At 49.3% G+C, this 23680-nt stretch overlaps 1 protein-coding gene across 2 annotated transcripts in view; it reads left to right on the forward strand.

Annotated features, from left to right (window-relative positions):
- Positions 1-23437, forward strand: part of ASB18 (ankyrin repeat and SOCS box containing 18) — a 60081-nt gene extending 36644 nt beyond the window's left edge. For both annotated transcript variants that reach the window (XM_028105087.1, XM_088022012.1), the window contains 3 exons: positions 6102-6606; positions 22393-22506; positions 23252-23437. In XM_028105087.1, coding sequence (XP_027960888.1) covers positions 6102-6606; positions 22393-22506; positions 23252-23437 — 805 coding nt within the window. The remainder of the gene's footprint in view (positions 1-6101; positions 6607-22392; positions 22507-23251) is intronic.
- The last annotated feature ends 243 nt before the right edge of the window (positions 23438-23680 follow it).

Genomic DNA, 23680 nt, shown 5'->3' on the forward strand with positions numbered 1-23680 from the left:
CCCTACCCTGAAGGATTTGTCCATTCACATCAGCCATTTCAACTGTAAACATGTATGCTTGTTTAGTCTCACAGCTTAGCATCCTTGAAGAAAGAGAAAGAGAAGAAAGACAGAACAGAAAAGGGCAGGTGGCAAGTCCCCAAAGGAGAACCTCAGCAGAAGGTCCAGGGAAATAAAGTGGAACTGCTCCTCCATCAAAGTCTTGGGGCAGTGGCTTCCCCGTCCCTCATTCGGAGCCAGCTGGGGTGTCTAATCACAGGAGGGAAACTTCTTGCAATGGCTTCATTAAGAAAACAGGGCTGTATTTTCCTCCTCAGTCTCTCCCCCATGTCCCCTGCCCCCCACAGGCTGGCTCTTGCCCAGGGCTCAGATGGTGGTTTCCACCCCAGTCTTGGGGCTCCAGCCACCCTGCCCCGGGGACCTGTCTCCAGCCCATCAGCCTGCATGTCAGCTCTGAGGAGGAAACACAGTAGCAACGATGATCCAAGGAGAGGGGTTCATAACACTCACTGTGCACATCATCGAGCGTGAAACCCCTTCTGCCTGTCAGAGGGATTGGGCAGCAGTCATGTAAGGAGAATGGTGAAGGGCAGTCGGGGTTGTCCAAGGATGCTGGCGATCTCCAGCCATAGGAAACGCTGCTCAGGAGGCAGATGCTTAACACGCGAACAAAGTGCTTAGGAGCCATGTCTGTTTCCCCACAAAAAAGATGAAGCGAGGTTTCTGAATCTTGAATTTCATGTGATTTTGAATAGTTCCTTCTCACTGTTTGCTGCATTGCTCTTTCAGTACCGGTTCTTGGTGGTTGCTGAGTCATGCTATTATCCAGTGATAGCTGGGGTTCCCATCCCAAGCAAGATGTGCTGGCCGTGGGCTCACCTTCATCTCCCACGTCCCTACCCTTGAGATCATTGCCCAAACCTCAAAAACTGAGTCCAGCTGGGAGGAATGAGATCTCGCATGCAGAGCTGCTGGCATAACTGGATGAGAAGCAGGCTGCTGTGGCCTCAGCACCAAGTCCCCAAGGCCGGTGACCTCCCCTGCCTTGTCCTGCTGCAAGTCTGTCCAGAAATTCTTATGACGTGCTCAGACAAGACACACTTCTCCCTGCCTTGAGGGCAGTACTAAACACAGCACGGACAGTGTCCCCCCCACTTATTGAATGAGCAAGTGAATGCATGAAGCACTGGCAGAAAAGTCCAGAAATAACTTACGGAAAATTCGTCGCACAGTGCCTTGCTCGGAGAGAGTGCTTAACAGATGATACCGATGGGAACAGGCAGCAGATGGGTGGCATGGCTGAGAGCTTTGAAGCTAGAGGAGGAAGACCTTGGCTGTATGTCCTTATGCAAGTCACTGGTCTTTTAAGCCTCAATTTTCCCACCTGCAAATTCCACCCACAGTGCAGATTTGTTGCAAAAACCGCAGATAACATTTTTTAAAAATAAATTTAAAAATCAAATACTGGGGACCTCTCAGCTCAGGTCCAGAGGCTCTGAAATCCCACTGTTGAGGGCTTTGTGTAAACCGAATAATGAGGAGGAGGGAGGATGGAAGAAGGAAAGCCTGGAGTAGGCATTGCCTCACAGGATGCAGGGAGGCTTGGCAGGTGGTATCAAACGGTACAGGAGCGAGGAAACAGCAGAAAAGCCCAGGTGAAGGACTGGTGTGGACTTCTGCACCTGGGAGGTAACTAGGCAGTGCCCCAGGAAGACATTGGAAGGTAGATGGGAGCCGTGTGGGGGATGTGGGCTCAGAGTCCTACTTCCCCACTTAGAAATAAGTTAAGATGACACTGATTCAACAGCCCTTAATAGGCTCATCTCTATTAACTCCTGCCTTTTGGCTCAAGCTACTTTTTCCGTGTACTGTGAACCTTGGGCCACTGTAACAACCTGTCACCACGATCATTATCAAAGACAGCGACGAGGAATAGGAGACGTTAGTGTTCACCCCAGCTGCTTTGGATCAGAGGCTGTTCAGACAGCACAGTGTCTCCTGAATTCCTGTAAAACAGAGACAAGTTGGTTCTGACATGCTTAGATGGGAACATACCCTTGGGTCCTGACAGTGACTGTTGGACACTAGCTCCAGGCCTTCCTGACTTGCCTAGCAGGATAGCAGGAAACCTCACAAAACCTGCCCCCAAGGAAAGGACTCAGCCAAAGCTGAGTTGCCCACAGACTCGTGCAAAAGCTTGGGTGGGGCTTTCCTTGCTGGGCCATTTCCTCTTCCACTGGAGACCTTGACACCTACAAGGTCAGGTCTAGGAGGTCCCCAAGACTGTTATCACTTATCACTCTGCTTCTCACAGCCCCTGCCCACCTTCAGGCTCACCTTCTCGGGGGTACTGCCATACATACTTTCTGGGAGCACGGCTTGGACCTGGACAGAGCAGTGGAAACTTTGAGCTCATTCTGGGAACCTGGAAAACTGAGCTGACACTCTTAGAATCCAGGAACTGTCGCAACAGCCGACGGGGAATGGGTTTGTTATTATCAGCCTCTCTTGCTCCCTTCTCAAACTGTAACTCTGATTCATTACGGACATTTTGAAAAATACAGGCAAGCCAAAAGGAAATCAAAGCACCCCTCACCCCATCAGCCATAGGTAAACACACATCGGCCTCTCGAATTCTGGGCTTGCTTGCTCTCGATGCCTACGTCTCTGCTTTTTTTTTTTTTAAACAAGACTGTCCAGTGTTGTTTTGTACCTAATCTTTTCACATAACACTGCAAATAGCTTTCCATGTCATTAAACAGGCTCCCACACCTTCATTTTTGATGACTGCCCAGTGTGCACCAGCAGAGATCTGCCTCAGTGAATTGTTTGTGTTGTTTCTCTTGTGCCTGTGGTCTGCAACTTACATCATTACCTGCTCGAAGGAAGTGCCAAGGTTTAACCAATTAGAGGCTCTTCATTAAAAACAAAAAAGGGCACCTGCAGCCCTCCGGAGGTTGGACCGGTGCCCTCATTCTTCTGAAGGGTATCCTTGTTGCAAACAACAACCTGGCCATCCGCCAGTTAGGCTCTGGACGGGGAAAAGAGGCCCAGCTGTATTTCCCAGCAGACTTCTTTGGAGAGGCTGGGCGCTTTAAAAAAAAAAAAAAAAATAGTAGAAGAAAATGTTTTGTGATTGTTTGTGAGCACACACAGGCTCAGCGGCAAAATGAGACAGAACCCTTGATTTGTCACCTCCTGCTGCACTGTTCAAAATGCCTCCCAGAGAGGCAAGGAGGAAGCAAATGTGAAGCACTCTGATTGTGAAATTTGCATCCTCTCTTAGCTGGTTATTGTCCCAAAGGACATTTCACATCAAACTGTACTTATTTGTAAAGATTTTTTCCCCCAAGACAGACCACTTCTCCAGATACTGCTATCGGGAGGCTAGAGAAATAGACAGAATTAAAAATACTGAGAGACCTGGGGTGGAGACATGAACGGATCGAAGGGCAGCAACCACCTCCAGCCTGGACACCCTCAATGGGGGATCTCGTTCGGAGCCCCAGCCAGGTAAATAACAGGAAAAACAGCAGCCACAGGAAGGAGAGCTGAAAGATGTTCATTAGCCAGATGCCTTGGTGCACCGTGCTTTCGGAAAATACCCATGGCGGTCTAGCTCTGCCCCAGGCACCAATGTGCAGAGACCAATAAAACCCCTGATTCTACACTCAAGGAGCCACCGGTCTTAAGAGAGGAGTCAGACGTGCTAGTGAACGTTTGAAACCTGGTGTGATAAATGCGATGCCCGGGCACTTCATGTATACGGAATAGGACAACACAGGGGTATGACACAGGGAAGTCGACACAGAATAAGAGGAGGGGAAGTTAGGAATGTGTGCACTGCCCTCAGGAAGGAGCAGCATGCAGAAGGTGTGAGGGCACGACACAGCAAGTGTGTTCTAAGAACCTGGCCAGGCAGGACTGAAGCACAAGGTGGAGCTCCAGGAAATAAAGCCAGGGAGGCCCACGGGAGCTGCGTCAGGCCGTGTCCCGTGGGGGCCGGGGGGGGGGGTGGGGAGGGGAAGGGGGGGAGGGGCACAGGCTTTGTGCAGTGGGCAGGAGGAGCCGTCGGGTTTTCAGCTGGCGCATGTCTTAAGTCACACTGGAAAGGCTCTTTCCAGGTAGTATGGAGCTTATTAGATTAGAGTAGGGGGCAGAGTAGGGGTCCGTGGCTAAGGCTCAGGCTAGAAATGATGTGGGCCTCCGCAAAGGGCAGTGAAAGTGGGAGTGGAGGGAGGAGGCATTTCCGGTGACCATTGACCAGGTGGAGTCCCCGGGGCCGAGTGACCAGTTGAAATGCGGGGCAGCTGGGTGACAAGGAAAAGGCAAAGAACAAGTAACTCACAGAACAAGACCCCCAGGGAGGCGGAAGAGGATTGAATCTGGGGGCAGCTGATGGAGACGGGACTCCCTTCCCCAGACATACGGGGCAAGGACAGAATGCTTGCTGCAGAAACAGATCCTAGTGGGTGTCAGGGTGGACTCGTGCGCAGAAGGCAGGACCGGTGGCCGCTCCTGAGAGAGCCGGAGCTCCGAAGGAAGCAGGACGAGAGGGCGGATGGAGCAGACGGGAGAAATAGGGAGCGGAGGCTAAGGACCCACAATTGGAGTTGCTATCAAAGGGCAAGGAGGGAGGAACTGGCCTTCAAAAGTGGACTGCCGGGCAAACGCGAGCTCCCCGGGGCCCAGGGAGGCCGGAGGCTAGGGTCCAAGAACGGCGTTTCCTCTGAGGGCACTCAGCAGCCAAGTGGGGAAGAGCAGGTGGATGACCACCGGGCTCCGCATGGAAGACGCGGCCATCTGGCGTGGGGGACGGCCACGTCCCCCCAGTTCCAGGGGCCGGGATGCCGAGAAGAGTGACCACAGTGCCGCCCGGGGAAGGAAGGATGCCAGGGGGGGCTGAGGGATGAGGGGCCTACGACTCAAGTCCCAACAGGGCGGAGATGAGAAGGGGACCAACAGGCGCGGCCAGAGGCTCCACGGGTGAGGCAAGCACACTCATGGCTTGTCCAGACGGTGACCCGGGAGCAGGGCTCTGAAGTGGTGCTGGTGTTTTGGCAGTGCCCACGAAGGACAAGGGCTGGCCCCAGGGCGGAGGATCTGTGCGGCGGGCCTCCTGCCTTCAGCCTACAGTTTCCCATCGGGGTCTGAGGCCCAAGGCCCAGCGTGAGCCTGGCCTGGTCAGCAGCCCGCCATCTGCGCTTCGGTAGTTGTGTGAGCGTTCTCCCAGGTGTCGAGAGGCTCTGCGGAAGCCGCGCTCCTGAGAGAGGCACTGGTCTTGGGGTTCCAGCTGGTGGACCTCGAGGCAGCAGAAGACTCCCACCTCTGGGGGGGGGGAACCACAGGGTCCCGTGGGAGTCTGGGACCCCCCCCCAGGAAACCACTGGGGTCTGTACCCAAATGGGCCCAGCCAAGATTCACAGTCTCCAAGGAAAGTCCGATTGAAACAAAGGTAGCCCCACAATTAGGCACGGTTGTGTGCTCCACCCCCTTCTTCCAGTCCTGAGGACACCCCAGTGCCAATCTGTGTCAGTGCCTTGAAGAGGCAGAGTCCACACCATCACCAAAGCCAAACAGTTTACGGCAGAGATACCTGCGGGAGGAGAAAGAGCCTGACAGTCTAAGGGCCCCTCTTTAGAACCAGGACTCCTAGGCCCTCTGTGACTGCCAGCTGTGACAAAGAGCTCCGGTAATGAGTGCTTCGAGCACTGCCACTTGAACCACATTACCTTGCAAAGTAGCACCAAGCCCCTTACCAATTCCTCCTAAGGTCCTACTCCGCACGGCGATTCTCCGGAAACGTTCCTAGCTACTTCCACCATTTGTGGCCCCCAGGGTTGGCCATAATCTCGTTTCCTCCCCCGCTCAGTCCGAACTCCCCCCCGCCCGGGCACGGAAAAGCTGAACTGAGAGCCGCCCCTGCTTTCCAGGGAGCCAACTCGTCCCGAGGGGTGGAGCGGAGCGGCGGGCGGAGGCGGCCGGTCGAGGCTGTCTGGAAGTCGCCACCACTCCCCCCCGACCCCCCACCCCCCCCACCCCCCCCACACCCCCCCCGACCCCCGGCCTCCTCCGGGTGACCCGCCTTGGCCTCCCCGCAGGTGCGCGCAGGCGCTGCTGGAGCACGGCGCTTCGGTGCACCGCGCGAGCGGCGCGGGCCGGGACACGCCGCTGCACGTGGCGGCGCAGCGCGGCCTGGACGAGCACGCGCGCCTCTACCTGCGCTGCGGCGCGCGCGTGGACGCGAGGAACGGCCGCGGCGAGACGCCCCTGAGCGCGGCGTGCGGCCCGGCGCGGCGGCCCGACGAGCACGCGCGCTGCCTGCGCCTGTGCGCGCTCCTGCTGCGGCGCGGGGCGGCGGCGGACGCGCGCGACGAGGACGAGAGCAGCCCACTGCACAAGGCCTGCGGCCGCGCGTGCCCAGAGCTGGCGCGCCTCCTGCTGCGGCACGGCGCCGACGCGGGCGCGCTCGACTATGGCGGGGCCTCGCCGCTGGCCCGCGCCCTGCAGACGGCCGCCTGCGCGCCCGAGGCCGCGCCGCAGCGCACGGTGCAGGCGCTGCTCAACCACGGCTCCCCCACCGTGTGGCCCGACGCCTTCCCCAAGGTAAGAAGAGGGCCCCAGGGACGAGCCTGCAGCCGGGGCTCCACGCGCTTCCTAAACTTTAAGGGGCCCCCAACTCCCCCCCCCCCCCCCGGGACCAGGCAAAATGCAGCTCCTGATGCCCAGGTGCAGGAGGTGGGGGAGTGCAGCTCTACCAGGTTCCCAGGTGAGGCCGAGGCTGCTGGACTCGGACCCACACTTGGAAGGCAGGGCCCCGAAGCCTCCTGGCCAGAGTTGCTAGAAAATTCAGTTGCCCGGGTGCCTGGCTGGTGGAGCATGCAACTCTTAATTCCAGGGTTGTGAGTTCAAGCCCCATCTTGGGTATGGAGCCGACTTAAAGAATAATTTTTAAAAGAAAAAGAAAGAAAGAAAACTGGTTACACTGGGGACCCTGGGCACTTAGTTGGATGACGCCATCATGGCTCAAAATATTTTGGCAGCTTATCTAATTGGTAAACAATGAAAGTCAGTCCAGTGTTTGATCTGAAACGAAATACCCAATCTGACCACCTACCTTACTGATGACATAATGAAAGCACTTGACACGTGGTGCAGATCTCTGTCATTCAGTACAAACCACACTCCTGCAAAATACGCCAGGCACATGACCCAGGCACATGAGATTCTCCTACCTGGGTTTCAACCAGGTGAAATGCCCAGTTCAGGGTCAGGGCTGTGTTGGGACTTCAGCCCCACTTTGCAGACTTGACTCTGACCAGCCTGCCGCTTTTTCCACGTGTCAGATCTACCCTGAAGTGACAAAGATAAAGAGTAAAGATTGCCTATCAGAGAAAGTACTTAGAAGATGGAAAATATTTCCCAAAAAAAAGTCCCCCAAATATTGGTTGGAATAAGGGCTCGTCCTCCTAAAAAGACTCCATTAGAAGAGAAGTCATTCCATTAGGTATAAATTGAGTGTGCTTGACTTAAAAATCATCCCCAGACTCACTGATCATATGCAGGAGACATACTTTGGCCAGGTAAGTTTTGAACAAATAGCTAAAAAGCTTCTACTTTAAAAGGACAGCACTCTAATAACAATTAAAAAAAGGGGGGGGGACAGCACTCTAAGTGGTCTGAAATAGTGAAATCCACACATCTCTCTCAAATGCCAACTTTGCCTTGTAGATGCGTGCTGGGTGAAACATGGGTGAAAGGGGGGAAATCCACCCACACAACTCCCTGGGTGTGTCCTTACCTCACCAACACTGTGACCAGGTTCTTCCCCTACCTCTCACAGTATCTTTGAATTGTTCTCCATTACACTCCACTACTGCAGGATTTCAGTATGGCAGATTCTGGAAAGGGAACACCAGCATTTATATTATATATAATATAATATAAATTACCTTTTATAGTCATCATTTACATGGCAATGTGTCCCAATATTAGCAGTGTTAGTTCATCAGCCGGCACAGTGGAAACAGGCCACCCCTGCTGCCCCTCCAGGTCATACCATGTTTGCATTACTCACTTCACCCCTCCCAGCATGAATCTGCGTACAGAAGGAACAAGAAACACACAAATGGCTTTACGCAATGGGCCAAAAGTGAAAAATATTTGGGGCAAATTCTTTGAAAGAAAAAAAAGTCAATATATTTCAGTAGTGACTAGTCATAATCTGCTGTTAGCCCTGGAGTCGTGCGATCTGAGTGATCTCTGTAGGTTTCCAAGTCCTAAGTGCAGCCCCACGAACGTCATCCCTGGGGACAGGGCCTCTAGCACCTGAACTGTCTTCAGAGCTATAAGAATTACCCTGCCTTCACCTCAAGATGCAGGAGAAGGCACAGCGTCTCCCGTCTGGGCCTCCAAGGGCCCTCTCCTGGGATGCCCACATACTTCATCAGCCACATGACACTAGAGCATCATCACTGGGGGTGCAAGCTGCAGGTAGGTTTGACTTTGGAGGCCGTTTATTATATAGCAGGGACCAAGAGGGCATGAGAAGCGCCTGGCTCCTAAAAGTGACAATGAATCTCTTAGCAATTTCACACCATTCGGGAAGAGATTGGAGCTTCCTTGAGAAATCTTAATACTAGGAAGCGTTCACAATAAAGCATTGCCACCTTGTCACCCCCCCCCACACACACACACACACACGTAGGGCAGTGCCTACACCTGCAATTCCTCAGTGTTGTTGAATGAATGAAGGGGATTCCAGCAACTCCAGGGCCCAGTGGCCTGCAGGTTAGATCTCTGGAAATGGGGATCTGACTTCTTTACGCTGAGGTCCCCCACACCTCTAGGGGGCACCCCACGGAGGAGTGCCCACGGGGTCCACAGCCACCAGCTCCTGGCGCTCCGATCTGGAGCAGGTTGCAAAGGGGAACGCATTTACCACCCCGCTGAGAATCCTGTAAACACAGATACAAGCGCCCGTGTTTGTACTAGCCGCCCCAAGACAAACAGGGCAAACTCTGGAAATCAGGCAGCAGCATGCCCCTCCCCCCAGCCCCCTGCACGTGGTCCACCAGGGAACGGGTCTAATCACCACGCAGGACATCAAAGGGACACATCCGACTCTGCTCAGCAGACTTGGAGTGCGCAGCCAACACTGAAACGAGCCACAAAGATGCTCTGCAGGCAAGACTCAGCGCCATGGCGGGGCGTACGCAGAGGCACCGGGGAATGTCACAGAGCACGCCGCCCGTGGGCAGCAGCCGTGCTTTAAATAGATGTAAAGAGACACCCACGGAGCTCAGAATTACTGAGGCAAAGGTTTCACAGCGAGCTTATGACATAAATCACAGCTCCCCCATGCCCAGACAAAGGCACCGTCACCGCGGCAGGCGGACTCGAAGCATCCATCGGAGCCGTGCGCAGTGCTCTGCCCCGAAAATCAAAGTGGTGTCACGGCTTGGGAAGCGAGCATGTTGACAGTGCCAGGCCTTTCTGCCCGGCTGCCCGCTAGTTAACACCGGAGTCAGACGTCGGGGCGCGAGGGCAGGTGCAGGCGCAGTGGCAGGCTGCAGCCGGGTTTGAATCCTGAGAGTTGTCAGCGTAGGCGGGGGCCCGGCCTGCAGGAGAGCAGGCAGGAGGGCAGGGAAACACACACCTGGGGACCCGAATTTGTTTTGCAACTGTCACTAGTTGACTGGGGGTCGGATGCTTGGTCTGGAATAAAGGGTTTTGCTCACGTCTCTTGCTCCTTGTGCCCCTGGCCTGGGCCGTCTGAATGGTTCGGACCGGGTCCAGGAGCGGGGGACGTGCAGGGACAGCAGCAGCGGTGAGCCTTTGTCCCCGAACCACACCCACGGGCTGTGTGTCCCACCCGCACTTTCTTACTCCTTCTGCAGACGCTTCTCGGAACTCCTGTGCTCAGGGCAGGAGTTCGTGTTGGACCACAGCATGCGTATGTCCTGCCCTCCTGGAGCTGCCTGCCACCTGAGTGGAGGCCAGCTTTGACTTAGACCACCACACACCCAGGGTGAAGTTGCCACGGTCAGAGAGCTGTTCGAACAAGGCCCTCTGCAGCTGGAAAGTGCCAAACAGGGGGCCTGAGCTGGCTGGGGCAGAGGATGGGGTGAAAGGCCCCTCCAAGCACGTGTGGAGTGAGCCCAGACCTGAAGGCTGAAGACTCAGCCCTGTGAAGAGAGGAAGGACCATTGGGGGCAGAAGGAACAGCACGGGCAAGTGTCCTAGGGCGGAAGGAGCACTGTAATGGGCGCAGTTGAAAGATGCCCCAGGAGCTGGGAGGAAGTAGTGAGAGGGGGCCAGAGGAAGAGCCTTCAGGGGTTAAGGGTTTTGGCCTTTGTCTTAAGAACAATGGGAATGTATTACATCATTTGCAGCAGGAGAGGTGGCATAATCAAATGAGTACCGGGGTTGATTTTTCTGCTGCAGTGTAGAGAACATGCCAGGGCAGGGGACTGGTGGAAAAGCACAGACCGCTGTGGCGATCTAGGTGAGGCATGCAGATAGCTTCCACAATGGGAAATGAAGGTTGGCGGCAAGAATGACAGATTCTAGAAACATCTGCAGAGCTCTAGTCTTTCCTCACTTTCTGGGCACTGACCACGCTGGAAGGATGGACCTCAAGTTTTTGCGATTCCGTTTTACCTACATACAGAATTAGGTAAAGTGACTTCACCATACTCCCAATTTCACAAGCTTTTTAGTGGGAGAATCTTGGGGTTGCAGTAGTCAAAAACCAGACTCCGTTTCCTGTCTCCACCCGAGCTGCATGTGCACCCCTCCCCAGGGGAGAGGAGGCAGGCGAGCCCTCGTAAATGGTGCACCTCTGTTTTTCTTGCTCTTGTTTTATTTCTCCATCTACATATAGAGCAATGTGCCTGTGTGATTTTTTTTCCCCTTAATTTTCTTTCTGCCGCCTCATTAGCTGAGGAGAGTGTGCGTGGACCCTAATGACACCAGGATGTCAGTCTGCATCTCTGCAGACAGCAAGGAGGCAGCCGAGATTTTTAAACTGTGTTGGCATAAAAATAATGAAAGCAGCCAGCTGCCTGGCAAACATGAGGGGGCACAGTGCCGGGGGATTGGGGAGGGCCGCGGAGCCCCAGAGAAGTGGAACAGAGGAGAGACAGGAAATGAATTCCCAGAGACAGGCAATAAGACTTGGTCACAGTCTGTGACCCAGAGAGGAGGGGCCCCAGGGAAGAGGGGGAGCATCTGCCGAGGGAGGGCAGCTCTTCCTGGGGGGACAGTGCGGGAGAGGCCTCCCTGTCGCGTGCAGTCCCTGGGGACCATTTAACATTTTTGCAGAGAGAAGGGAGGGGGCCAACGCAGGGTCACTGGCTGGGTGAGGGTAGCCGGGGGAAGGTCTGAAGAAGCAGGAATGGCTTAGGAGACTAGATCTGGAGGGGTCCAGTGTGAACCGCTCCTCTTCATGGCCTGGTTTCCTCCCAGCGCACAAGGGGGACAACTGAAATCAGAGACTGCCGTGCTCCAGAAAATGGCATGTTAGTGGTGGCTCGTGGAAGCCAGAAATATCCACACTTCGGGGGCACACTGTGCAATGGTGAAAGGATAAGGTTGGGCAAGGCTCGGGTAGGAAGACGCTTGCCTGCCTGGCTCTCGCTCTGCCATTCCATCTCTCTCCTGCTCCAAAGCCCGCTTACATCTGACTTCAAAACAGTAATGGATTGGGAAAAAAAACAAAAAACAAATTTCGGGTAGGGAGGGGCCCAGTGGTGATCATTCTTACAGTGGTAATGTGAGTACCAGCTTTTGAAGGGCAGCTGTTCCTGTCTTCGTACTGTCACATCTGCAAAGACAGGCAAGAGGAGGGAAGGGAGATAGGAAGGGAGCGGGGAGAAGAGCAAATCCGCAGCACCAACACGATGACCTCATGTCGGAGTCAGGGAGCCCCGCTCCTCTGCCACGCTGCCCTAAGTTTTCAGGCAATCAGGCAGACATTACAAAAATGTTTTTAAAGTCGACCAGGCCATACGGGATGCCTTTGGAGATGCAGTGCATTCTAGGAGATGCAGCAAAGTGCAGAGGTGGAAACCGAGGAACCCGGGTTGCATAGCAACCAGCTGACTCTGCTGGGAAGAGGGTAGGAGAAGAGACCTCCCGGTGGGGCACAGTTACCAGGTGAATGTGGAAGTGGAACGGGGCTGGGCGTCGTCCCTGCGAGCCTTCCTCCACGCGGCCCCTCCACAGTCTCCCAAGTGGAATGAGAACGGCACCACGGACTTCTCCTGCATTTTAACAGACCTCGTGTCTGATCTTGCCTTAATCACAGATGAATAGGGAGATAAATAAATGGATCCATGACAGGGAAAGGGGGGCAGAAAAACGAATAACGGAGACAGCATCCAGAGACTAGAAAGGAGACCCATACCTCCCATCAGAAGATCCAGAAGAAAATCAGAAACTGTGTGCCATGGGTGCCTCATCTACAGAGTGCAAGACATAGCCTCTAAGTCCCTCAAACAGAGCCGGTTACGGGGACAAGGCAGTAGAATGGCGTGAAAGGGAAGATGGAGGACGCAAGGTTATACAGTGGGAGGGTGGAGAGCACATGAAAGGAAGCAAAAAGCAGAACCGATTCATAAAGGGCACAGAGCCAGGGATGTAAGTGAGGGAGCTGTGCTGTTGGCACGTGTGCCTTCAGATCCCCTCCCTGGTGTCCCCACAGTCTACTCTGCATGTTGAGGGGAGGCGGGCAGCGCAGCTAGACCTTTCAAGCTGAGCTCAAAGTCCCATACCAGCTGGCTTCTGGCCAGCTTCAGCAGAAGGTGACACCATGGAAAACTAGGTGTGGAAGGAAAATGAAGCCAGGGTGTTTCTCCTCTTTCTCTGCCTTGGTAGCTTTGCCAGCAGCACCTGCATCTCCAAGGCTCTGGCACCCTGACGGCTCCTCCTCATGGTCACAGCCCCCGCTGGGCAGCTCCTGACTTAGTTCCAGCCTCCACTGTATCTCAAATAACAAGAAATGGAGAAGCAAGGCAGGCTTTGGGATTGGTTGTTTCTGTGTCCCATGGTGCCATCAAGGAACCAGATTTTTCCAACCTCAGTGAGTCAGCTTTATCCTCAGAATGTCTCACCTCTTGGTCATAAGATGGCTTCCAGCAACAACTGGGCCAGCCAGCTTCAAGTCCAATTGCTTTTCTCTGGAAGCCCTGAGGTGGCCCTCCTGTGTTTCACTGGCCCAGGCTGACTTAAACATGCACTTTCCCAAACCAGAGATGACAAGGAAAATGGAGTTACCCCGACTGAATTATACTAACCCTTTGAAGTGTTGGAAAATCAACCACAGTGTGTTCACTACAAGGAGGACTAATGTTAAAAGCATTTCCTAAGTGCAAAAGAAAAAAAAAAAGAATGAAGAAATAGAAAAAAAAGTGGTGGTCATGAAGAGCAGAGGGTAGAAAGCCAACCTACAGAAAAGTGATGTTACTGAAGAAGAGCCTAGAGCAAATGGATCAAAAATAGTAATTAAAGACATAATAGAAGAAAACTTAGCTGCACTAGAAGTCTTAACTCCTAGAATTTGAATGGATATTCTCTGCAAATCAGTGATGAGAGACACATTCCTTCTCTTTAATTTCTTTTTTTTTTTTTAGGATTTTATTTTTAAGTAATTTCTATGCCCAACATGGGACTTGAACTTACAACCCTGAGATCAAGAGTCTCGTGCTCTACCAGCAGAGCCAGCAAGGCGTCCTGGGAGACACATTCCTATATACATTCTAGCAAAAGTGTTCTAAAAAAGCACGGAAAAATCTTGCCACGCATCCGAGCAGAAAACAGTTATTCATAAAGGGATAAAACTCAGGCTGGACTCTGATTTCTCTGCTGCCACAGTATCATGAGATAAGGAAATACCATCTTCAGATTTTTAAAGAAAAAGTTTGGATGCTAGAATTTTAGACTCATCCAGGGTGGTTTTCATTTTGATGGCAAAAGTAAAACACTTTTAGATATCAGGGGCTCATAAGATATGCCTTCCTAATGCATCAAAAAAATACTGCTATTTATTTGATTATTTAGTCAAGAGATATTTATTGAGCACCAGCCATGTGTCAGCAACATACTAGGTGCTTTGGATATATGAGTGAACAGTTCAAGCGGGAAAGAAGTATTCCTGCCTTCGTGGGGCTTATAGTCTAAGGGGAAGACAGTCTTTAAACCATGAGCATAAAAAATGAGCCAATAAGATGATAAGGGCTAGAGAGAGAGAAAGTGGGGGAAAGGGTGAGCAGTTGCAGTTGTCAGTGCAGTAGCAAGGGTGGGTGGCTTTGAGTCAAGACTTGAGAGAGGTGAGGATGTGGGCATTGCAAGTATCTAGGGGGGAAGGGGCCAGCCAACCAGCAGCCAGTATGCAACCTGAGACTAGAGTGGGCCTGACCTGTGTGCAGAATGAGGGGACCAGTGTGGCTGATGGTGGAGAGAGCTGGTGACAGTAGGAGATGAGACCAGCGGTGGAGGAGAGGCTCAGATGGTATGGGGTCTTATAAGGCACTGTCATGACTTTGCCCATGGGAGGGGCTTGAGCAGAGTGGCGGGACCCACTAACATTTGATGGGGACGCTCTGGCCTGTGTGCTGAGGAAATACGTCAGGAGGAGGAGTACAGAAGTGGAGGGACAAGTTAGGGGGCTGTTGCCAGAATCCACGTGAGGGGCGCTGGCGGCAAGCGTGAGGGAGGCGCTCTGATTCTGGATGTATTTTGGAGGTGGAACCACCAGGATATCTTGGCAAATTGGATGTGCGACATGAGAGAAAGAGAGGGGTCAAAGATGACTCCAAGGCATTCAGCCCGAGAGGCTGGTTAGATGGGTTTGCCATCAGCTGAGGTGGGAAGGTTGTGGGTAGAGTAAGTAACAGAACTCGGGGCTTGTTTTGATACCAAGGAAGCAGTAGGCTGTTCCAGTCCAGAGCTTGAGGGAAGGATTTGACTGACCTGGAGATACACTTTTGAGTGCCAGGGGCATGTGGGTGGTATTTATTTATTTTTAGTCAAGTAGAATCAACACCCAGTGTTACGTTAGTCTCAGGTGTACAATACAGTGATTCCACAATTCTGTACATTCCTCAGTGCTCAGCATGATGACTGCACTCTTCGTCCCCTTCACCTACTTCACCCATCCCCCCTCGCATCCCCTCTGGCAACCACCAGTTTGTTCTCTAGAGTTAAGAGTCTGGGGTTTTTTTGTTTGTGTCTTTTCTTCTTTGCTCATTTGTTTTGTTTCTCAAATTCCACATATAAGTGAGATCGTATGATATGTGTCTTTCTCTGCCTGACTTATTTCACTTAGCATTATACTCTCTAGCCCCATCCACGTCGTTGCCAATGGCAAGACTTCGGTCTTTTTTATGGCTGAGCAACATTCCATCGTGCATATGTCCCACACCTTCTTTACATACACATGGTATTTAAAGCCAGGAGACTGGATGGGATCACCAGGAAGTGAGAATACATAGAAAACGAAGAGGAACAAGGACTGAATGCAGGGGTGTGCCAACATCAAGAAGAGGGAGCGATGAGAAGACCACCAAGGAAACAGGAGGGGCCAGTGAGGGAGGTGGAATGAGAGCATGGCTTCCTAGAAACCAAGTGAAGAACATATCATAGAGGAGGACCTGACTAACCGTGTCAGATGTGGCCGATGCAGCACAAGGCAAGGCAGAGCACTCACCATCGGATGTAGGAGCCTGTGGGTGCTCTTAGCAAGGGCAGCTTGTCTGGGGTGCCCTGGGCTGAAGTCCCGTGGGGTGGACATGCCCCAACTGCCAAAGAGATGAGGTGAAAGACCATCTCAGGGATGGGAAACTCAAGTCTGCAGATTCCCTCAACTCCACCTCCTAACTGTCTTTCAGGATCTTCCTCCTCCTTCCATCCTGACTGCCACCATCTCTCCTAGCCTGTGGAGATGTCCCCTAAGCTGCACTCTGTGCCTCCAATATGGCCCCTGGAAACTGTTCTCTATGTTGTAGCCATGGTGATGCTTTTGAAATTAAAATCTGATCCTGTCACTCCCCAACTCGCTTGTTGTCCCAGGGCTCCCTTGTGTCCTCAAGGTCGTGTCCAGCCTCATCACAGTGGTTGGCGCTCCTCCTGCCCATGCCCTGCCTTCGTCCCCAGTCTCCGGCTCACACTTCCCACGTCAGGCTCCGTACCCGGCCAACATTTTTCAGCTCCTCCTCACCTCCCAGGCTGGTTCACCTGGAACACTCTTGTCTTCAGAACTCTCCTATGTAACTCCTCCTCCTTAGCCAGGTCTTAGCTCCAATGTCACCTCCTCCAGAAATCTTCCCTGACCAACCAACTCACCACCCACTGCAAATCCAGGTCTGACTTAGGTACCATTTCTAGTACCTTATGATTCCCCCACCACAGTACTGTGGCACCTGTTTTCTATTGTTTCTTTTTTTATTCTTTTATTATTTGGGACTGTAAAATTCTGTGAGGGCAGATCTTGTCACTGTATCACGCTGACATAGCACAATCCCCAGCTTCTAGTAGGAGCTTGGGATAGAAATAGAAACAACTTCAGTAATTGAAAGGCAGGTTGTAAAACTAAACGCTAACACCAAAAATTATTTCTGGAGGAGATACATAACATAAAATACGATCTTGTAATAATCATAATCCAGGACAAAAACTCCAGATGTTATTAAGGAAGGAGAAGAATTGATTATGAGAGGAACGGGAGAGTAGAGATAATGGCACATCTAGAACACAAAAGATACAATTTTGATGTTTAGAAAATATAGGCCATCATTTTTTATTTTGAAGGTAAGCACTAGTAGAATTTTAAATAGGATACATACTTCCAAAATATAAAAATAAACACAAGGAAAATACAAATCTGTATAACATAAATCAGACAACAGGGGCGCCTGGGTGGCTCAGTCAGTTGAATGTCTGCCTTCGACTCAAGTCATGATCCCGGGGTCCTGGGATCGAGCCCCGTGTCGGGCTCCCTGCTCAGTGGGAAGTCTGCTTCTCCCTCTCCTTCTGCCTCTCCCCAAGCTTGTGCTCTCTGCCTTGCTCTCTCTCTCTCAAATAAATAAATAAAATCTTTTAAACATTTTTTAAAAAGAATAAAGTTAAACAGAAGTAAACCCAAATAGACTGTTTATAACAATAAATATAAATTTCTTATAAATTTCTTAAACTGCCCTATTACCAATACAGAGACTCTCAAACACTTTAAAACAAAACGAATTTTAAAAAGGTTAAAATTAGAGAGCAGGCAGAGGTAATTGTAGCAAAAACAAATGAAAAATAAAATGATGGATCAATATTAATATGCAACATAGAAGAATTCCTGGGAGAGACACAGACTGAAGGGAAGAGAAGATTCACTGACAGAGATAAAAAGTACAGGCTACAGTGAAGACATAACCATTAGGAACCTATCTGCCAAAGAAACATTATGTTAAAATGGAGAAACTAACAAAAAATAATAATTCTGGGTGATTTTTAATTCATATCTCAGTCTTTCACAGATCAAGTGGGCAAAGTAGAAGCTTCAAATGGTAAATGAGACAAGTGCATGTTGAATTTTGAACCTGCAAACAGAGTACAACTTTTGGTACTCCAAAAGCAGGCATCATTTAAAGCCATAATACAATACACCAGGAGATTAATAGCAAACAGCTAATTTTTACAAAATAATCTTTTGAAAATTGCATGGCAAACACCCAAATAATTACTGTGTCAATGGGTATATAATCGCAGAATATTTAGGAAAGATAGAACACTGTGCCTCAAAACTTAGGGCTATGACCATACCTATGTTCAAAGGAAAATCCACACCATTTTCGAAGTTGCTTGTATTATGACTCAAGGGGAGAAAAGGTTACTAAATTTTTTTTTAAAGATTTTATTTATTTATTTGACAGAGACACAGTGAGAGAGGGAACACAAGCAGGGGGAGTGGGAGAGGGAGAAGCAGGCTTCCCGCTGAGCAGGGAGCCCGATGCGGGGCTTGATCCCAGGACCCTGGGGTCATGACCTGAACTGAAGGCAGACACTTAATGACTGAGCCACCCAGGTGCCCCGAAAAGGTTACTAAATTAACTGAGCAGTCAATCCAAGGAGTCAGAAAGAGACAAAGGAATATTAATAACAATAAACACAATAATCGATGAGTTAGAATATTTTAAAAGAGAACAGGTCACCAAAAGCCAATAGGGGATTCCTTGAAAAAAAAACTAGTGAAATTCCAGCAAGATTAAACAAGGAAGAACACTGGAAATACAATTATAGTGAATATATATATATATATAATTTCACTTCAAATGAAGAAGTGTGCTTATTTCTAGATATAGTGGGGATATCTCCCATCCAGATTTGCTCTACACCTGCATGGACACATTGACAAGGCTCTGGGCCTTCTGCCTTCCTGGGTTTCACCAGTATAGTCTCCCAGCAGACAGCCAGAGGAGGGTGAGGTCAGAGGATGTCTCCTCTTGGACCCCTCTCTGCCTCAGGCTGGCTATGTGTCCCCAACCCAAGATCACTACTCTTGCCAGACAGCCTACTTGACTCTCCACTCTTTAGGCCCAGAGGTGGAAATAGCTGTGAAACCAGCTCCACATTAGTGCACTGTCCCTTGACTTCCCCCATACTCACACCTGGCTGAATAGCCCTTGTATCAATAAAATAAAATAATAAAACAAAAATCAATAAAAATAAATTCCTTCCAGAAGGATCCTATATCAACGTGTCATATATTTCCTATTAGAACCCTGATGGATACATATGCAATGCTAAATTTCTTTAAAATGAAGATTGTTGCCATTTGGAAAAACATGGATGGAGCTAGAGAGTATAACGCTAAGTGAAATAAATCAGTCAGAGAAAGACAAATACCATATGATCTAACTCATATGTGGATTTAAGAAATAAGACAAATGGACAAAGAAGAAAAGAGACAAAAAACAAAACAAAACAAAAAACAAAACAAAACAAAACCCAGACTCTTAACTCTAGAGAACAAACTGGTGGTTACCAGAGGGGCAGTGAGGAGGGTTGGGTGAAGTAGGTGAAGGGGACTAAGGGTGCACTCATCATGATGAGCATTGAGTATAGAATTGTTGAATCACCATACTGTATACCTGAAACTAATATAACACTGTATGTTAACTATACTGGAATTAATTTTTTTTTAAATAAATAAAATAAAATGATTGTTTTTCAGGAAATATACATTAACAAAATTGATTCAAGAAGAAATCAAGGGGCACCTGGCTGGCTCAGTCAGTAGAGCATACAACTCTTGATCTTGGGGTTGTGAGTTCAAGCCCCATGTTGAGTGTAGAGATTACTTAAAAATAAAATCTTTTTCAAAAAAGAAAAAATCAAAACAAAGTATACCAATAACCATGGAAGAGAAAGTGATGATAATTTGATATTACCTGCAGCTTAAGGCCAGGCTTAGACAGAATTAAATGCAAGATCTGTTGTGCCTTCTTAATTCCAATAAGTATGTACTTTTAAAATCTTCCAGGGTGTTAAAAAGATAGAAATTTTCTAAATTGACTAAGTTGGCATAAAGTCACATTAAAACCTGACAAAAGTAGGTTAAAAAAGTGAGATGACAAACCATATTTAGTTCTTAAATACAGAAATCTTAGCAAATTGGGGCGCCTGGGTGGCTCAGTTGTTAAGCATCTGCCTTCAGCTCAGTTCATGATCCCAGGGTCCTGGGATCGGGCCCCCACTTTGGGCTCCGTGCTCCGCGGAAGCCTGCTTCTCCCTCTCCCACTCCTCCTGCTTGTATTTCCTCTCTCACTGTGTCTCTTTCTGTCAAATAAATAAATAAAATCTTCTAAAAAATTAGGAATAAGATGATGATGCCTGCTATCAGTATTGTTATTTAACATTGAACTTTAGGAGCACCTGGGTGGTTCATTTGGTTAAGCATCTGACTCTTGGTTTTGGCTCAGGTCATGATCTCAGGGTTGTGAGATGGAGCCCCTGGCCGGGCTCCAAGCTCAGTGGGGAGTCTGTTTAAAGATTCTCTCCCACTGCCCCTCTCCCTGCACACACATGTGCTTGATATATCTCTCTCTCTCATAAACAAACAAATCTTTAACACTGAACTTTAAAGCTCTGGTCAGTGTAATAAGATAAGAAAAATAAATGTGAAATATTTATACTGAGAGGAGAAAATACTGTTATTTGTAAAAATGACTATCTGTGGGGCGCCTGGGTGGCTCAGTTGTTAAGCGTCAAATAAATAAATAAAATCTAAAAAAAATATGACTAACTGACTAAAAAATAACCTTAATAAAGTGTATTTACAAATCACTAAAGAAAATGAACATACTATAGAAAAACAGCAAAAGATATAATTTAGCAATTTATAAAGGAAGACAAATGGTCAACAAAAATGTAAATATTCCATATTGTATCTATCAAATTTAAATAATTAATGAGATGATTTGGGTAGGGGAGAAAGAGACACTCTCATACTCATTTCTTCAAAAAGTTGTGATCATTTACAAACTTACAATTGACAGTATGTTTTAAAACCTTTAAAATGTACATAATCCTTGACACTACATTTCTACTTCCAGGAATTCCGTGTCAGAAGGGGACAGATTTATCTTGTTATCTAAATAAGAATTGTTGGAGGCAGAAAGAGATAGAATTATATTCAAGAGTGTTCATTGTTTATAACATCCATTTACATTAGTCACTCCATTGAATACGTTATAATATATTCATAAAATATATGGCTCCTGAAATGATGTTGAAATGCTCATTTGTAATTTCTGAATTGTTCACAATTGATTTTGAGTGGACAAAAATCAAGTTTCAAAATAATAGGCAAAATATTAGTCCACTTTTACTGTATATATTAATTTTTTGTCTAAATGCGTAAAACATTAGTATATACAAAATGCCAATAGTGTTTATGTCTAAACACAGAGATATTAATTTCCTGTTTTGTTTTAATATATTTAAAAGGGGTTTCATATCTGAAGGGAACTCAGCGAGTTGTGAATGGAGCAACCATACTGAGTGATTTAGGTCTGTCTTCTATTTGACTTTGTTCAGAGAGCCCCAGCGTGCTCAGCTGTTGGGCCTGCCTGTTAATTGTCTGCTGTGGATATTTGGTGCCTGATCTTAAGAAAATTGCCTAACCTCAGTTTTCTCAATGAAGAAATACTAATTTTACAACACTTGGTAAGTCTTTAACCTCAAAAACAGAAGACTATAAAGTTGCCCTGCCCCTCCCCAAAATCAAATCTGAATTTGATCAATCTTCCCAATCCAACTATGAATTTATAAAAAGTAGATAAAGAGCATCATGTTCCAAAACCCTACAGGAATACCAGGAGCAAAATCCTAACACTGAGAAACTCTGCTGGACAAATAACCCAGTTTCTTCAACAAATAAGTAACATGACACAAAAATGAGAGATCTGATAATACATTGACCAGTCTCAACCCTGTTGGCCTTTACTTGAGTTCTTATTCAAACAACTTTTTTTCGTATAATGGCATTTAAGAGAAATTTGTGAATTTAAACACTGGCCATATATTAGAAGATGCTAAGAAGCTTGTTAATTTCTCAGGTCTTATAATGATGTTGTGTTTCTCCTAAAGTGTCCTATAAGAGTCCCACTGAAATATTTACAGATGAAATGACAGGACCCATTGCACTGGCTTTAAAATAATCCTGGGGGAGGTGACGGGGGTGTGGATGGCACAGGACTGGTCACGGGTTGATGGTGGGTACATGGAGGTCATCATACCATTGGGTCTACTTTTGGGCTCACTGACATTCACCATCACAAGAAATTTATTTTTGAAAAAAAGCAAATAGTGTTCTCATCTTCATGATGAAACTGATGAGCCTGAATTGTAAAACTTGCTAATAAGAAAACAGGAATCCTTTGCCAGTGGGGACAGAAAAGAAAATAGAAAGGCCAAGCCGGGAGGAAATTCAACAGCAAAGCAATTCTTCTCCCTCATTATCCTGACATATTAGAAAGTTGAGATAAGAAATTACAAACACCATCCTTGGACCAAACTTTCCCCTTTGCTCTGAGCAGCAATGCAGAGACCAGGAGAGCCCATGGAGCTGTGGGGACTCTGCTCCTGGGCACAGGAATGAGCAAGCCATTCCTAAGCCCAGACTTGGGACCTGCAGCCATCATGGTGCTAAGACAGGCCCCCTCCCAGAGCGCTGCCTTGTGCTTTTTGGGAACGAACTCCCATGGCCCCACTGTCCTCAGTCCCACGGCCAGGAGGTGACAGAAGTAAGACCCAAACACACCGCCGTATCTGCTGGCCCTTCCCCTACCTGGACCCAAAACCCAGTCAACGCGAGCTTGGTCTCCCACCACTTCCAACCAGGTGCTGAAGACCTGTGCCCCGGCTCCCATGGTTATTGAGACTCTGTTCAACGCCTACCCTCAGCTCCGCGTGTCCGAGTCCTGGAGGGAAGTGATTCCTGAGGAAGTATCTCAGGTAAGGGAGCCGCCCTTCCTTCCCCTCAGTACAAGAGCCTTGTCCTTCTGCTCACCGCTGTGTGCGCCTAGGCACTATCCCCAGGGAAGCGTAGAGCATCTGAAGAAGGACAGAGAAAGGGAAAGTGTGGAAGCATAGCCGAGCATCACTGGTTTTCCTCGGGAGGAATCATGCAGCCAAGAGCTGTTATTACAGTTGGGATGCTATTGGCTGCAAGGAGCAGAAACCTGACCCACCCGGCTCGGCTTGAGGAGGATCAGGGCTTACGTAACCCCCCACCCCCAGAGAAGGGTGGGCGCCGCCCGAGCCACCTGAATCCACAGGCTCTGCTCCTATGTGTCTGCCTCCCCGTGAGAGCTTAGATGTGGCCGACGCAGCAGCAGGCACCACATATGTACCCAAAAGAGTCCACAGTCACTGTCGATTAAGGAACAGTGAGGGCATTTTTTTCCCAGAAGCCTCTAGAAGATTTCCCCTCATGTCTCATTGACTTGAGTTCTGTGCACATGGCTCAACAGCAAATGCACTGTGCAGGGGGTGGGGGGTTGCAGAGCAGAGAGGGATGTGAGGAGATTAACCTGTGTTATCTGTCTTACCACCCAAAACGGACTTCCCTTGGACCCCCACAGGAACTGCACCTCCGAAAAATATACACACCCTCTTGGTGGAGGACACTGCACACATGGGGTCTTCTGGCTGTCGGGTCCATGTGCTCGGGTTTATGTTCCATCTGCCTTCCTTCCAGATGCACCAGGCCTTCTACCAGTCTTTCTTCGCCTTGGCCCACACCCCACGCTGTCTGCAGCATCTTTGTCGCTGTGCCATTCGGAAGTTATTTGGCAAAAAGTGCTTTCACCTCGTACCCCTGTTACCCTTGCCAAAGTCCCTGCAAAATTACCTCCTTTTGGAACCAGAGGGTGTTTTGCACTGAAAACCAGAGCGTTTGGACTAAGGCTTCCTTGGGGGGGGGGGGGGTAGTAAGGCTGCCGTCCATGGAGGCTGTGTGTTGAGAGCACCGCGGGCGAAGACGGGCAGACCTGGATGGCACCTCCCACATCCCCTGGCCGATGCAGCGGCCTCACTGAGCTTCACCGTCGCTTTGGAATGGAACTGGTAATAAAAGGCCTTTCTGCCCCTCCGGGTTGCTTATGAGGATCAAGATTGCAAATATAGT

Source organism: Eumetopias jubatus, unplaced genomic scaffold (genome assembly GCF_037043125.1).
Source record: "Eumetopias jubatus isolate StellerSeaLion01/CBP00866 unplaced genomic scaffold, mEumJub1_p1.0 scaffold_3, whole genome shotgun sequence".
Lineage (NCBI taxonomy): Eukaryota > Metazoa > Chordata > Mammalia > Carnivora > Otariidae > Eumetopias > Eumetopias jubatus.